Source organism: Thermobia domestica, chromosome 6, assembly GCF_964235325.1.
Source record: "Thermobia domestica chromosome 6, izTheDome1.hap1.1, whole genome shotgun sequence".
Lineage (NCBI taxonomy): Eukaryota > Metazoa > Arthropoda > Insecta > Zygentoma > Lepismatidae > Thermobia > Thermobia domestica.
This window is the reverse complement of record NC_137459.1, coordinates 272664991-272680618: the sequence shown is the minus strand read 5'-3', so window position 1 is coordinate 272680618 and position 15628 is coordinate 272664991. Positions and strand designations below refer to the sequence as shown.

At 32.5% G+C, this 15628-nt stretch overlaps 1 protein-coding gene across 1 annotated transcript in view; it reads right to left on the bottom strand.

Moving 5' to 3' along the window:
* LOC145688491 (vitellogenin-like) overlaps positions 1–10644 on the bottom strand; it is a 30676-nt gene extending 20032 nt beyond the window's left edge. The window contains exons 1-6 of the mRNA XM_081762819.1: positions 10599–10644; positions 6231–6254; positions 5708–5853; positions 4303–4440; positions 3315–3488; positions 668–907 (exon numbers count right to left, since the gene is read on the bottom strand). Coding sequence (XP_081618945.1) covers positions 668–907; positions 3315–3488; positions 4303–4440; positions 5708–5853; positions 6231–6254; positions 10599–10629 — 753 coding nt within the window. The 5' untranslated portion in view covers positions 10630–10644. The remainder of the gene's footprint in view (positions 1–667; positions 908–3314; positions 3489–4302; positions 4441–5707; positions 5854–6230; positions 6255–10598) is intronic.
* Between the last annotated feature and the right edge of the window lie 4984 nt (positions 10645–15628).

Below are 15628 nucleotides of genomic sequence, written 5' to 3'. Positions count from 1 at the left end.
TGCACAAACTGTAGGAGTTAAATCAAATATACTTGGAGGGTTAATTTGGAAATGAAGGATCATGTAAATTGATAAGTAAGCAATTTTTGTGCTATACGAGTAATAGGCTTACCCTTCCATGTAAAGTATTTTATGCAAGCCCTGCTAGCCTCAAAATACAAACAGTAGAAATCAAAACTTTGTGTTAGTGAACTAGTTCTTTCACATAACAAATTTTGAGAAGTCTAGTTTGTGTTAAGCAATATTTTATCAAACTATTGATGAATTGCAATAATTGATTTATGTTATATTCCTTAATACGCTAAATTAATCCAATAGTAGCTAACTATACCAGTAACGCCATGTTATGAGTTAGTCCTTTGTAATGTATAATTTATATGCATAATTTGAAAAGAAATACATAACAGAACTAAAATATCATTGTTGTTGCAAAGAACTGCGCACACATAGAGTAACTGCTACTAAATGTCAATCTTATTCATTCTTTGTTTTCCTTTAATAAAATTAGCGAAGAAATTTACAGTAAATCAGGAAGATCTTATTTGCTTAAAGGTTTTAAATAGTATATAGAATAATAGAATATAAATAGAATAATAGTAGTAGTCAGAATAATAATACTAAACAATAATATTCATTAACAAAACTAAACAATTAAATCTAATTTTACCGCTAAGAAATCTCCTGTCTGAGTTTGTCCCGGGCGTCCTTCACTCTGAGAAGTGATTCCAAAATGGAAACCAGGTCTCTTTTCACAGTTACTGAAGTTGGTCGATTTTACAATCTCAATGCAGTTCGGATTTTCCTCCTCAGGCTTGGCAAGAGGGGCCAGCCATGGTTCATGCTGGATCATGCGCCCTGGCAGAGGTGAGATGTCGTACTGAACTTGACACTTGCCAGCAACTTCAGCCTGTAAAAGAAGTCATAAGATATTTTCAACGACAAACGCGTTGCATATTACACCAAAAAGGGAAACAGAAAAGTGTACGCAGTAAAGTGTTTTAGTACTACAATACTATCTTTATCAGACACAATAATCCCTCTTGTAATGCCAGGAGAGAAATTCTTATGGCTGATGAAGATGCTACTATACATCGAAAGTTACACTCTGTACTGTTTCTTTGTTGTACTATGTTCATATTTATGTAATGTTCACGTGTTCACAAGATTACATGTTACGTGGTTGCATGTCACAAGGTGTTACATGTTTAATGTAATGTAACGCGTTCACAAGGACAAATAATAGTTTAAATGAAATTTTATATCATAAGGATTTGTTTGAATGTGATTAACATATTTCAGTAAGAAAAATAACATATTCGTAAATCTTCGATTAACGTATGAATTGCCTGTTTATCAAAGATAACTCGTTTTTAAACAGAGTACGGATTATTTTGTATAAATTACAAGCCCTGCACGGCTAGAAGGAAGTCTCTGAAAAATAATAATATATGTTTGATAAAAATTATAATGTGTCACTCAGACTTTCTACATGCAGTTTTGTAGCACTTGTGTATTTTATGAAGAGAACGAATGATAATGTCACTACTTCATTTAATTTCTTTTCTCTGTCTTTTTCTTTCTTTATTTTCATTTTCGTCACTAGTTTTACTTTTAACAAGTGTATCGAAATCGCTTAAGAATTTTATATATTGATCAAACTTCTGTTTGTTTCCAGTCAAATTCATTCAGTTGCTTTGTTTGTCCTGATAAAAATTAGTGATTCTTAGAATCAAATTAGTGACATTTCTTGACTTTAGTAACATTTTTTTCTGATTTTTGACTTATTTGTTATTTTCATGACTTCCGAGACCGATAATCTTCCAATTAATATTTGTATTATTTTAATTAATTTTATTTCTTTTACAAATTTTTCATCTGTTGTAAATTTCGTTCTCCCAACAACTGTTAATTCTTGTATATGTTGACATTTTCTTTAAAAAAATTGTTTCTCAGAATAAAATCAAACGATTATCGTGGTAGAAGTTGTAAGAGTGTATAATGAACAGACTTTGCACAGAAATGTATGTATACTTACAACACATTATTCTACAGTTCTTTTAAATGCTATGCAAGTCTAAATTCTGAAATTTAAATTAAAACCACTAAAATAAAATGCGCAAAAACAAATGCTATAGAATATCTTAAAGAATCTTCCCTTATAACTTGGCTTTTATGTTTATTGTAAAAAAAAAAGGAGGGGTAATTTCTTTCTTTAAACGGATTCCGGATATAGGCATCAGATCATTTTTTATTTGTGAATTCTTAAACGAGAAGTGGGGAAGAAAAGTTACATTTCCAGTTTCACGTTCTACATTTATGCTCTCTAGGCTAAAGGAGACGTGTGATTACTGAAAATGAATAATTATGAATGAAATAATTGTGGGAGAAAATGGTAGAACCTCCAAAAAGCCAACGGACACAATATTGCCCACCACAAACTCACAAGACCTGGGATTGAACCAAGGATTCCTCACACCAAATATGAGCGCTCTACCACTAAGCCACCGTTACTCCTACAAGTGGGAAGGGGATTTTAGAAGGAAGGTAACCAGGAGTTATATTTGCAGGTATTATCTGAACAATCATCTGTTGTGAATGAGCTAAAAGCCTGAAAGAATGTTTCTTAGGATGATCTATCGCGGGATTTTAAGCCTTAAAATCATTATGATTTCAATTCATCAACGCTTGATTTGTACGATAAAGAATGTTCTGATGTGAACACTGTATGAATTTACTGTAGTATGAAATTCGTGTTGTTGTCAATTTGAAGACTATTAAAAAGACGCTTCACTTCGAATAATAATAATAATAATAATAATAATAATAATAATAATAATAATAATAATAATAATAATAATAATAATAATAATAATAATAATAATAATAATAATAATAATAACAACAACAACAACAACGACGATAATAACAATATAGGAAATTGTACAAGATAATCCAGAAAAATCAAATATATCTTTTCTCCTTTTAGAAGCCCCGTACTGGTAATGATTGGTAGTGTAGTTTCGTACATAAATTTGGAAAAACTATTCATAAAATAAAGAGGTGCTGTTCTCCTACCTACAGATAAGAATACAGAGTTTCTGGGGAAGAGCTGGGAATTTAATGTTTTCAAACATTACTATATACAATACACTAATATTTCAATTTAATACTGAAAATTACTCCTGAGAGAAGTATGTTCTGTCTTAGAGTTTTCTATTAACTTTGTCCTGTGTATACTAACTTACTGACTCTCGATCACAACCTTCCCATGAAATTTTCTTGGGTTTAGTGGAAATGTTTAGGGTTTAACTTACCTCCATTGTCTTGTATACTGTGTTCTCAAGGTCCAACTGGCGGATTTGGTTGTTAGATTTTTGTTTGCGATTATCACTCTCTCCTTGTGTGTCTAGCTGCAGTTGACTTACTATTCCCTTGTAGATGTTTACTTCCCATGTTTCCATTTCTCTTGGAGCTGCTAGATTCTTCACCTTAAAAAAGATGAAAAGAGTTAGATACAATATTTTATGGTGGCACTTCTTCAGCTACACATTAACAAATTCTACTACAATGGGCAATTTTAAAAATGACTCCTTCACACGAACATAATCTGTTAGAACCTTAAGGAAAACGATAGAACGTTATTTAATGTAATTGTAAAATTTTTGTTTTAAATATCAGAATATTTTTTAAATACTGTTAGCTGGTTGATGTAAAATGTCATTATTTCCTTTTATTAAGTTGCAAATCAACGTAAAGTTCATTATGATTGTTAGATTGACTTTTTCGAAATAATAATAATAATAATAATAATAATAATAATAATAATAATAATAATAATAATAATAATAATAATAATAATAATAATAATAATAATAATTCAAGTACATAGCAATAATCACTTGTGAAAGGTTCTTAAGTCTTTTCCATAATGTAGTGATTTCGCAGTAATAATTGATTTAATATCCACAATCCAGGAAATGATAAATTAACACACGATTAATTGCCTTGACAAATGAGACCAGAAGTCATAAGTGTCTACATAAAGTAAGACCAGAAAAGTTTATAGGATTAATATACGAATGTTTATTTTTAAAAAAATAAAATTCCAGACACTAAATAATATTTGAAGATTGAAGTTTTGGGAAATTTTAAAAGTGTAAGCTTCAAATTACACATACACAAAATATACAATGTAAAGTTAACTATAGCATGAAAAATAATTTTCTTGTTTATTTATGTTTATGAATGTCCTGATTTTAAATCTCAATCTATTCGGTTGAAATATACATTATTCGAACTTACCACTCCATCGTGGATCTTGACTACCACCGGCTTCCCGCTCAATGGAAGGGGTTTGAAGTCAAGCTCTTGCTCTGGTACATAGGTTTCCCAGCCCTCAGATAAGTTCGCATGAATCGAAGCATACTGCGGCTGAGACAGCTGTAAAGAAAATGCAAGGTTAAAGAATTAATGTGAACTCTTATCATTATTAAATAAATAACACTTGTTAACTTAATATCACTAGAAAAAGGAAACAGACAATTCTAATTTTCAGTTTATTTCAAATTTAAGTATACTTTTCTAATCATAGTGTACCTGAATCCGGCGTTAAATCCGTATTAAATGTTCAATAATTACGAGTTATTTTATGTCATAACTTATGGAATTCTACCATCTTCATTGTTCATATTTGGTTCTCTAATACTGTAGTATAGATTATGGATTTGACCCCATAGCTCTTTTAATTTTCGTGTCTCATTTAATCGGACAGTAAGAATAGAATGATAATGGAGCAGAAACTTTGCTGTCAGGTATTGACTAGTTATGGTAACTTAATTCAAGCGTGTAAGCATGTAGATAGACATGACTAGACTTCTGTAAGCTGTTTCGATTACAACTTCAGAAAAAAATAAAACAAGTGTTTTTTTCGTGATTACCTTGTTCTAAATTTTGATTTTCTGATAAATAAAATGAGAAACACATACTAATCATAAAGACTAACGCCAATGAATACTTGCATAGTCGCGATCGAAATCTCTCAAGGTAATGCGTTGGATTTCCACATATGACTAGCAAGAAACTTTTGTGAGTGATTTTAAGGTGATCGAAATGTAACTAAGTAAGAGACGGATTTCAATACGAAATGTTACAGACTTTTTTTTAAAAGCTTGCACAATAAGCGTACTTCTCATTATTAGTATTGTTATATTCGACAGTTTGGAATGTTACATTTAGAAACTTACATGCACATTACCGAAAAATGAGGTTCATATACGGAACCTCAAAGACTTATGTTTAAATTTATGTTCTTGCTCATTAGAAAAAAAAAGAACAAAATTGAATTAAATAAAGTTTTCAGCCATAAGCAGTCTTCGGGAATCGAACCTGGGTTTTCTAATTAAGAGTTGAAGACACAAAGACTACTTTTACCTTCACAATATTTTTTTCTGACCAGAGTATATACGCTTATTTACTAAAACTAAAAACAGTGTTACGGTTTCTACAACTTAACGTTATCTTCATCAGACACAAAATGAGTTAGTGTCTGATGAACATAACGTTAAGTTGTCGAAACCGTTACACTGTATTTTAGTTTTAGTAAATAAGTGTATATTCTCTGGTCAGAAAAGTTTTAGTTATTCTTACAATAAACTTATATAAAGAAGTATTTGTCAAATAACAAAAGAAAAAAAAAAATATTACTTGCCTTGATCACAAGAGTGTTGCTGCTTTTCGTTTGCACTAGACATTTGCCTTTAACAAACATACCAGAGTATTGGTTGGCAACTTCAAAGTGAGAGGCCAGAGTCCTACCATGCCATTGGTACTCATATTCTTTGCCACTCTCGAAGCCTAAAATCATTATTAATTACAAAGATGAATAAAATAAATTAAGAGTAAGTATTACTGAGATAACATTCTTTTTGAGGAATATCGTGTTTTGGATATTGATTTCCCTTAATAATGTTACAGCATTTTCTTAATAATGTTCTGATATTTACAATTAAAAATAAATAAATATGGATACTTTGTAAGATTCTCTAATATTAAAATCAATTCATTTATATCAAAAATTTTAATAGAAAGAAGTTTTGAGAAAATAATAATTTAGCATGAAGTAACAATTTCACTTTAGAAGCAACTTAACAATATAAAATAGTAATTTTGGAGCTATTATATTTTCATTATATTTCGCCGTATGCTGATAAAAGTAATATAAAATTACTTACCATTGTCACCAACCGCCAGCCCCACTGCAATAAAAAAAAAAAAAGATTAAAATTTTATTAGCAGAAAGTACGTCAAGCAATGAAGTATATTTATTAAATTAATAGCTAACACCTGGGAAGACCTCATTTTAACAAACTATTAACATAAATTTGTACAATATGTTCTTATTTACTAATACGATTATAGTATCTTTATAATTAACTTATATATGAAAAGCTAATTATATGAATACTTTAATTTATATATTTGATAATATTCTTCTCTATATGGTATAAATTTTAACGTTTTTTTTAAATAAAGGAAGTGTAGTAATTTTAAACTTGATTTTGATTGTGTTCTTTTAAAACAATGGATTGTTTTAAAACTCCCTTAAGTTATGTTATAACTTCATTTGTGGGAATTATATGGTATTTAATTCAAATCGCAATTTTCATAGTAGTAGCTCACTAATATTGTTACTTTTTATTTGGTTGTCATTGGAACAACTAAAAGTGAATATTACAATTCATTGGTGCAAATTATTTAATTTATTTTATGTAAAGCTTCATTCATGTTCCTAGGATTGATATATTCGGAATTTTAGACATTCATCTAGAGTAATAACTTTTATCGATTGCATATTTGAAATGTCTGTTTGCTGAGAAAGTCTTAGGACAGTTTGAGTAGAACAGAGGAAGTTTTTTTTTTTTTTGTGTGTGTGTGTGTTTCATAATATCATTCGATTTAGGATTTTGGGGTGCCTATGCAATATTTTTTCCTAGTTTGATGCATTTAATAATGGGAGCTCACAATTCTGTGACTACAAAGTAAAAATATTAAATACAATATTTTTATTTCTTAGTGCATTTTTGAATCAAATCGTACCCTGTGTATTCAATTCTACTGGTATTTCATATATTTTCAGTTTCATATGGAAATGTTTCCGAGTGATTTTTAAATTGTCGTGATTATTATGTTTTGAAATCAGTGGCGGTTCTTGAAGGATGTCACACCGGTGAAATTAAATTTTATCGCTAGGAAAATTCATACAAGTTCAGAAAGCTATATAAAAGAATTAAATACATTAAGTGAGCTTTCTTCCCTTAGCTTGTGTAGATAAAATTAAAATTTTTACCGGTGTAACCCCTCAAGAACCGCCACTGCCTGAAATCAAAGTTAAAATATATATTACTTACATTTTGGTTATACAAACAAAAGTATCTATAGTTGTTCATAAGCTAAGCTGAAATATATTATCTGTTAAGCTTCATGTTTTGTAAGTAGCATTTACAATCCATAGAATTGAGCGGTTGAAATATATGCAAATCAGCAGTTGATATAAGAAATAAAAGATAAACTAAAAATAGACTATTGTCCCACATTTATTTCGTTCCTCCTTCGTAAGAATATTTTCGTACTACTGCAAGGTTTGGAATTAAGCATCAATCCTACAGTAAGGTTTGAATATATTCTTAAGGCAATAAAGCAAATAAATCCGGGGCAAAACCTCGATTTTCAATTTGGCATTTATTTTCTACTAGCAGAAGTGCCCGACTTTGCATATGAATAATAATCTTTAAAAATAGAGAACTGAGTAGAACATTTAACGAAGAGCAACGCCTATGGCGTTACCACTGTCAATTCCCGGGCCAGCTGACATGCACGCTCTTGACTAAACTTGGACTTATTGGGGCTGTCACCAGTCAGCTTAGCGACCCCGAAAACTATGTATTCGACGCTAACCTTGATAATTTTGGACATTTTATTTTTCACCCCTTTTCATTCTCCACCCCATACCAATGGGGGCCGAACTTGGTCTTATGCGGTATCGGAAGTCACTGTTCATCTCACCGACCCCAAAAACTATGCATTCGACACTAATATCGGTCATTTTTAAAATTATTTTTACATATCATCTCTTCCCATACCTCAAGGGGTGTTTTACCACCACAGTATATTTTTCAGAGTGAAAGTTATATGAATATGTCAACTTATTTTTAGGAATGAGTTTCTATATCGAGTTTCATCTTCCTGAGAAATTCTAGAGTTATTATATATATATATATATATATATATATATATATATATATATATATATATTTTACATAAATTTCAACCAGTGGCGTAACTAAAGGCTTGGAGGTCCCCCGCAGGTAGCGTGGAGTTGGGTCCTTTCTTCACGTCCCACTTCATGATTTGGAGCCCCATGATAGCTTGAGCTCCCCTGCAATGCGGGGTCTGCGGGACCCTTATTTACGCCCCTGTTTCTAACCACCTCTTCCCTTTTAAGCTCCCTCTTCTCCCCTTAGGATACAAACCAAAATGCTCTATTATAGCCTTCGGTCTCTTCGATAAACTTACTTTGAAGTGTGACAAGTCAATGGTGTGGATTTCTATACCGGACAAACAAACCAAAAAACATTCATTTCTGTATATGATAAGATTTTTGTAACATTCCTCAGATCAAAATAAGAAAAAAAAAAGTTAATATAGACTTGTGCTCAAAAGTGGATAGTTTCGGAGTTATAGGGTGCCGAAAACGTGAAATAAGTGAACTTAAAAAGTAGTCGGGTCAAGACATCAGAGGAGATGCTATGTGAACTACCCAAATATCCATGTTTAAGGATGCTCCAGTACTTGCACACCAATTTTTAGAGAGGTAGGTGAAGAGTGATCAAGTACTTCCAAACAGTCTCTCTAAAAATGATTGTGTGAGTACCGGAGGTTCTCAAAGATGGATATTTGGATAGTTCACGCACTGGTTCCTCAGTGATGTCTTGACCCGACTGCGATCGGTCCTTTAGTAGTGGAACTATGGACCTTTAAAATTCGCTTGTTGCACGTTTTCGTCACCTTATAACTACGAAACTATGCACTTCCGACCACAGGTCCATATGAACTTTTTTTTCTTATTTTAATGCGAGCAATCTATTCCCAAAATATTGCGGCAAATTTTTGTACCACTCTGTACAACCAAAATTTACTTAACATATATTTTAACTCCAGAAATACAGTAATCGGAGCATTCAAGAAATAACCTCAGAAATGCATCAGTACAAAACTGAAATCGCGCTAGTAGAATTCAATATGTATAAAATACATTGTTGAAAAACATAAAAACCTGAATTTATTGTTCCATACAGACCGGAACCTACTATATATAAATCACCTCTATAAAATATCTCGAGAAATCTCCGATGATCTAGTGGTTAGTGCGTGCGCCTTTGGCGCATGTAATCCTGGGTTCGATTTCGTGTGGGAGAGCACATAAATTTAATTTCACAATAATTCACTTTCATTAATAATCGGTTTTCTTTAGCCAAAAGCGTATAAAGGTAAGACGTTATACTTAAAACAAATCATTTCAAAGTAACTCGATATCTCGAGATTTGACTGTATTCAAATTTAAGACTTTAGATGTTATTTTAAAATACGATTTTAAAAATGATTTTCTTGGTACAGCGTCTCTTTACAATGAAATCTAAGTTGTCGCTATTATGTTAAATGAAATAGTCAAATTGGGAACTATTGAACTTGGACAAATAGGCAATTTACAAAGTAGTTGCCTATATCTAACTGGTTCAATTGATATATAGCTAAATTAAGCCAATTTAATGAAAATGATAAATGCTAGTGTGTTAATTAGTTAGGCTATCCTAACGCGGGGTATATTGAGTTTTCCTCATTGTTACCTGCAAGACAGAGAGAATGTTGCATTCACTATTATTGTTTCTTTCAGCATACTTTCTGAGGGACGAAGTCCCTCCAGAACCAAGAAAAAATAAATTGTGATTACCAATATACCACAATATTGTTTCAGTGCAGCTCCCTCGCATTTTGATTCCCCCGTCTCCTCGGAGAAAATTTTATGAAAAAAAAAAAAAAAAACTGTTCACTATAGAGGATGGTGTTATGTTCAACTGCTTTAACTGATCTTGCCCTGGCATCTGAAGGATAATAATGATAGTAAGCCAGTAAGCTATGAAATTGGAGCTACATGACAATCCTATAGAACGAAAAGAAATGTTCTCTTATCTATTCAATTCTATTTAGGAAGCTACTAAAGTTGAAAATGAAAAATGAAATGAAATCTTTAAGTTTTACGTCCCACGGTTATGCCGGTTAGGCTAAAGGAGATGGTGATGATGAGAGATGAGTGAAATGGGGAATGAAGAAAGTGGGAGGAAACGGGAGAACCCCGAGAAAACCCACGAGCACGGTGTTTGTTCACCACAACTACTAAAATTGATCAGTGCATGAAAAAATATATAATAAAAGTGAAAATTTATTTTAAAATAAGTATTAGCACTGCATATGTTCTTCCGAAATGCAAACAAAATTTAAAAGAGAGACTAATGAAGTTTTTAGAAAAAATAGCCTTTACTTACCGAGGAGGCACAAAAGAAGAGAGGTTCGCATATTGCAGATTCCAGACTCTGACGGCTGAAACCCGGAGAGTGACACGAAAAATGAAATACGAGCTTTATATACCTTCATACTTTGTTCACGAGTTCAGTTGACCTCAACTCAGTTGGCAACTCAGCGATCTACAAGTTTGCTGAGGCGAGCACTATTACAATATCTTTACACTGGTTTTAAATGATAAATAATTTTGTTGCCAAATACTGCAATTGCTATTGGAATCTAAACGGCTCTTTCTAGATTTAGAATACATATTTCAACAAATGTTCGGTGATGTTCTGGAAAAAACATAACTGTATTTTAAACTTAGCTTCAAGTTAAAATCTCATTTTGATGGACATGTCTCACATCTATACTCCCGAATAGCTAGAACGTGTTCTTTATATATTATAAGAATTCTTTCTCTAATAACCCATCCACAGCTATATGTTTAGCGTACACGTCTCCAACGCAGGAGACCTAAGTTCGATTCCCAGTGGGAGCTTATGTGATTGGGATATCACGATACACGTCTCATATAGATTCATTGCTGAATGGAACGCTGAACTTCAAATCAACAGTATTTTCCCGTTAACAAGCAAGTTTAAGTAATGTTCCAAATGTATAATTCTAGCCTCAGTATTAAAAAGGGACACTATTCTTAAAGAATAATTACTAATATCTTCTTTATTAGGGTAGACAGCAAAAAATCTTTCAAGTGTTGATTGTAGATACATAAAGCCATGATGTCATTAATAGTAAAGAAACTCTGAGAGCACTAGCCAAATTACTATGCACAGAACCGAAGTGGATGGGAGCACGCTGGCTGGGTGGCAAAGCGCTCATCTCTGGTCCAAAGATTCCCTGTTTCCATCTGAGACCATAGGGTTTTATGGTGAACAACATCGTGTCCGTGAATTTCCTCAAAGTTCATCCATTTGCTCCCAAATTCTCATTCCACAATTCATTCATAATCATTCACTTTCATTAATCATTCATCTCCTTTATCTTAACCTTGGGGTTCATTTTAAGAATCAAAATGCAACATGAATGAAGTAATAATATGAATTAAAAAAAAATGTCCTTCAATAGAAGCACATATTATTAACTAGATGTTATGCCCATTCCTCGCACGGGTCAGATAAAATATCTATGTAAAGAAACTGAACAACGAAAGAACAATTAAGAAACATTTCTAAAATTGGATCTATTTTGTGTGAGCAAGCATCAAACTTATGCATAGATAATTTTGTGATCAGGTCTGGCATAACTAAAGAACTAAAGTCTGGCCATTTGACCAAGTCAATTTCTGCTCGCAAGTGCAGATAAATTATACGATTACAGAACAAAAAATATGAACAACAGCAAACAAAACCTAACAAAATAACTATTAACCAAAGACACAAATGATAAATCCCGTTTTGGGTATGCTTAAATAAAAGAAATTTCCCTTTGGCCGATGGAGGCTGAATTTGAACGTAAACGCTATCGGGGGTGTCACTATACATCTGAGCGAACCCGATAAATATGGATCCGATACGAATATTGGTAATTTTCTACTACTTTTACATGTCCTAGTAAACGCCCCCCTGAGACCCCCCTGGTTCAAATTTTGGAAAAATCGCCTCTGGGTCTCAGCCGATACTGCGAAAACCATAAATGTGACATTAATATCTGTCATTTTCTATTACTTTTACATATCCCGGTAAACACCCTCTACGACCCCCTGGTTCCAATTTAAAAAAAGCCTCGCTGTTCCCTAGCCGACGGGGATTGTATTTTAAAATTAACGCATGTAAGAGTATCACCATTCATCTCAGCGACCGTGAAAACCAGGGTGTAAAAAAATCATGATTTTTTTTAAAAAAAATCATTTTTGATGATTGTTTTGATTTAAATCGATTTTTTTTTATTTAAATCAAATCTTTCTCCTCGTATAATACAAGTCGCGAACTGAACAAAAAGCATTCCGAATTAGTATTAAATGCCAATTATGCCATTTAAGTGAAAGTCTTGGGCTTGAATTTTGAATTAATCCCCAATCGTTAACCTATATCAATCCCAGACAATGTTTCTTAATTTTAAATTATGACTTTTTTTTTTTTTGGGTAAATTATAGACTTTCAGTCAAGCATCATCCCTATTTATCCTAGGATCATGGTGCATAGCTCATTCTCTTCAGAACAGAACATACTTTAAAACGGTAACATTCACACTTTCCCTATCATGTCCCTGAAGCGGAAAATTTTGTGAGAAGTCGGGATTTTTTCTGATTTTTTAAAAAAATTTGATCCCCTTTGGACTCCCCTGTGTTAACGCACAGATCTCAAGATCAACTGGGAAATACTAAGGGTGTACTAAATGTGTGTACAAAATTTCAAGCTTCTATCTTGAACAGTAAGGGCGGGAAAATATTTAACAATGAGCTAAGAACATCCCCACAATACCCCAGATGATCCAGATGTAATATAAAAATTTCCTCAGACATCCCTATTTATCCTAGGATCATGATTTGTGCATTATTCTCTTCAGAACAAAACAGAGCTTCAAACGGTACCATTCAAATGTCTCCATCGTGTAGGCTATCTGGGGCTGGAAAATCACGAAAAAAAGTATTTTCTGTTAAGAAATATCCCCTTTTTTAAAATTTCTATCCCTCTATACCTCCTCTGTTTAAAGGCAAAAATCTGAATCAAATCTGAAAAATACTAAGGGGTGCAGTGAATGAGTGTTCAAAATTTCAAACTTCTAGATGCAAAAGTAAGCCCGCGAAAAATATCCCCAAATACCCGTATAAAACAGGATCTCAGGTGACAGTTTCCTGAGACATCCCTATTTATCCTAAGATCATGGTTCGTACATCATTCTCTTCAGAATAGAACAGCCTTCCAGATGGTACCATTCATATGTCTCCATCTTAGGCGGGAAAATCGCGAAGAAAGCTATTTTTTGTTAAAAATATCCTTTATATATATATATATATATATATATATATATATATATATATATATATATATATATATATATATATATATATATATATATATATGCCCCTCTGGACTCCCTCTTTTCGCGCAGAGATTTGAAATCATCTGAAAAATACTAAGGGTGCACTGAACGAGTGTGCAGAATTTCAGTCTTCTGAATGCAAAATGTAGGCCCGCCAAAAATAATAAAAACAAGCACAACAAAAAAATATTTTTTTAAAAAAATTATGACGTCCTCACATCCTATGTCTCGACGCAGAGGCGTGAAAGCATATGTAACGTGCTCTACGATGCCTTCAGTCCTGAAAAAAACGAAGTAAAAATCTTTATTGGTACTTTTTTAATCGAATAATGATTTTATCCTATCACCTAAAAATAGGTGATATAATTTAAAAGGTTAAGCGTTAAGGAAAAAGTACAGCAACGCTTATCAAAGTGACACTTTTTTCCACAAAAGTTACTGATGTTTGGAAGGGACATATTTTTAAGGAAATTATAACTAGCTTGCGGCACGAAATACATAAAATTTGCCTAAAGTGAAAAAATCTAAAAAAAAAAAAAAAAAAAAAATCGGAGAGGGGGATAGGACACTTCTAAATACGCCCTATTATCTGGGAACAAATATGTAGACGCGCACACAAAAGAATCTTCGTCTTAAATGTCGATGGTGATTTCCCCGTTGGAATAGTTAACGATTTATAATATAAACCCTATGTTACGAAGGGAAGAAAACAGGATTGCCATGTTACCCGTTCAAAACGGGATTTTCCCTAACCATCCTCTGCATTACACTGTTTTCATACTATGCTGTACACACTGTACATTTGAGTTTCATTGTATTATGATTATCATCTTCCATAATCGAAATAACAACAGAAACGGGACTTTAATTATTTTTACTTTAAATTATTTCGGAATTCGATTTAAATCAACGATTTTTATTTAAAAAATCAAGTGATTTAAATCTTGATTTAAATCGTGATTTAAATCAAGCTGATTTAAATCAATTCACCCTGGTGAAAACTATGGATTTGACACTAATGTCTATTATTTTCGATTATTTTTACGTCTCGGCAACCCACCCAGCAAGTGAACCCTGGACCGCACACGGCTGAATTTGAAAGTCATTACTAATGGAATGTCACCATTGGTCTCAGCGACTGCGGAAAGTATGGATTTCACACTAATATCTGTCATTTTCCATTATTTTTACATGTATCGGTAACCCCCCACAGGTGACCTCCGGACTGCATTAATGCACTGAGAAAAATCCATTATCCGGACAGCGGTATATTGTACAAATACAAGGATTCGTTATGTTTACTAAGGAAATCTGTACGGAGCGTACTTTATCCATATGCTACACAGGTATTGCCTTTTACCCGCTTAGATATTACATCATGTCGCTGCAGGATGTCTGACATCTAACAATCTTTTGTATTTTACATACGTATACGTATGTTAAATACTTCAGCTATATGTTATATACGTCCATCTGTGTGTGAGGTCCTGACCTCCTATAGACACCTCTTTCTTGCACCATAGATGACGTCATGAAACAACGGTCGTTTGCTTGCGAGTTGGTTTATAAACGAGGTTGTTTACAAACGGAAAAGAAGAGTGGAAGGAAACAAAAGCCTGGGTAAGTGCAATAGTAAACTATCACTTTAGTTAAATATTCCATTAATTATATATTCCTTTAGTATAACTTGCTTTAATATAGTACTAAACAAGTAATATGATTTATGACTACAATTCTTACTATTGTAACTCGTTAATGGTTGAGGAGAAAGGAATGGGTTAATCTGAATTTTGAGAAATCTTTGAATATTAATGTTTTGTAACTTTTTACATTTCAATGTACTCAAAATGAATGTTATGTGTTTATTCATTCCTTTTTATATGTGACGGTTTATTACTTGATGGAGATTTACTACAGGACTGCTTAACATAATTGCTAAGAAACCGTTTTCAGCGCGAACATTTTCTTGTGTTGTGAAGATTTAGGATTTAGATTTCTGGGCTTTCGG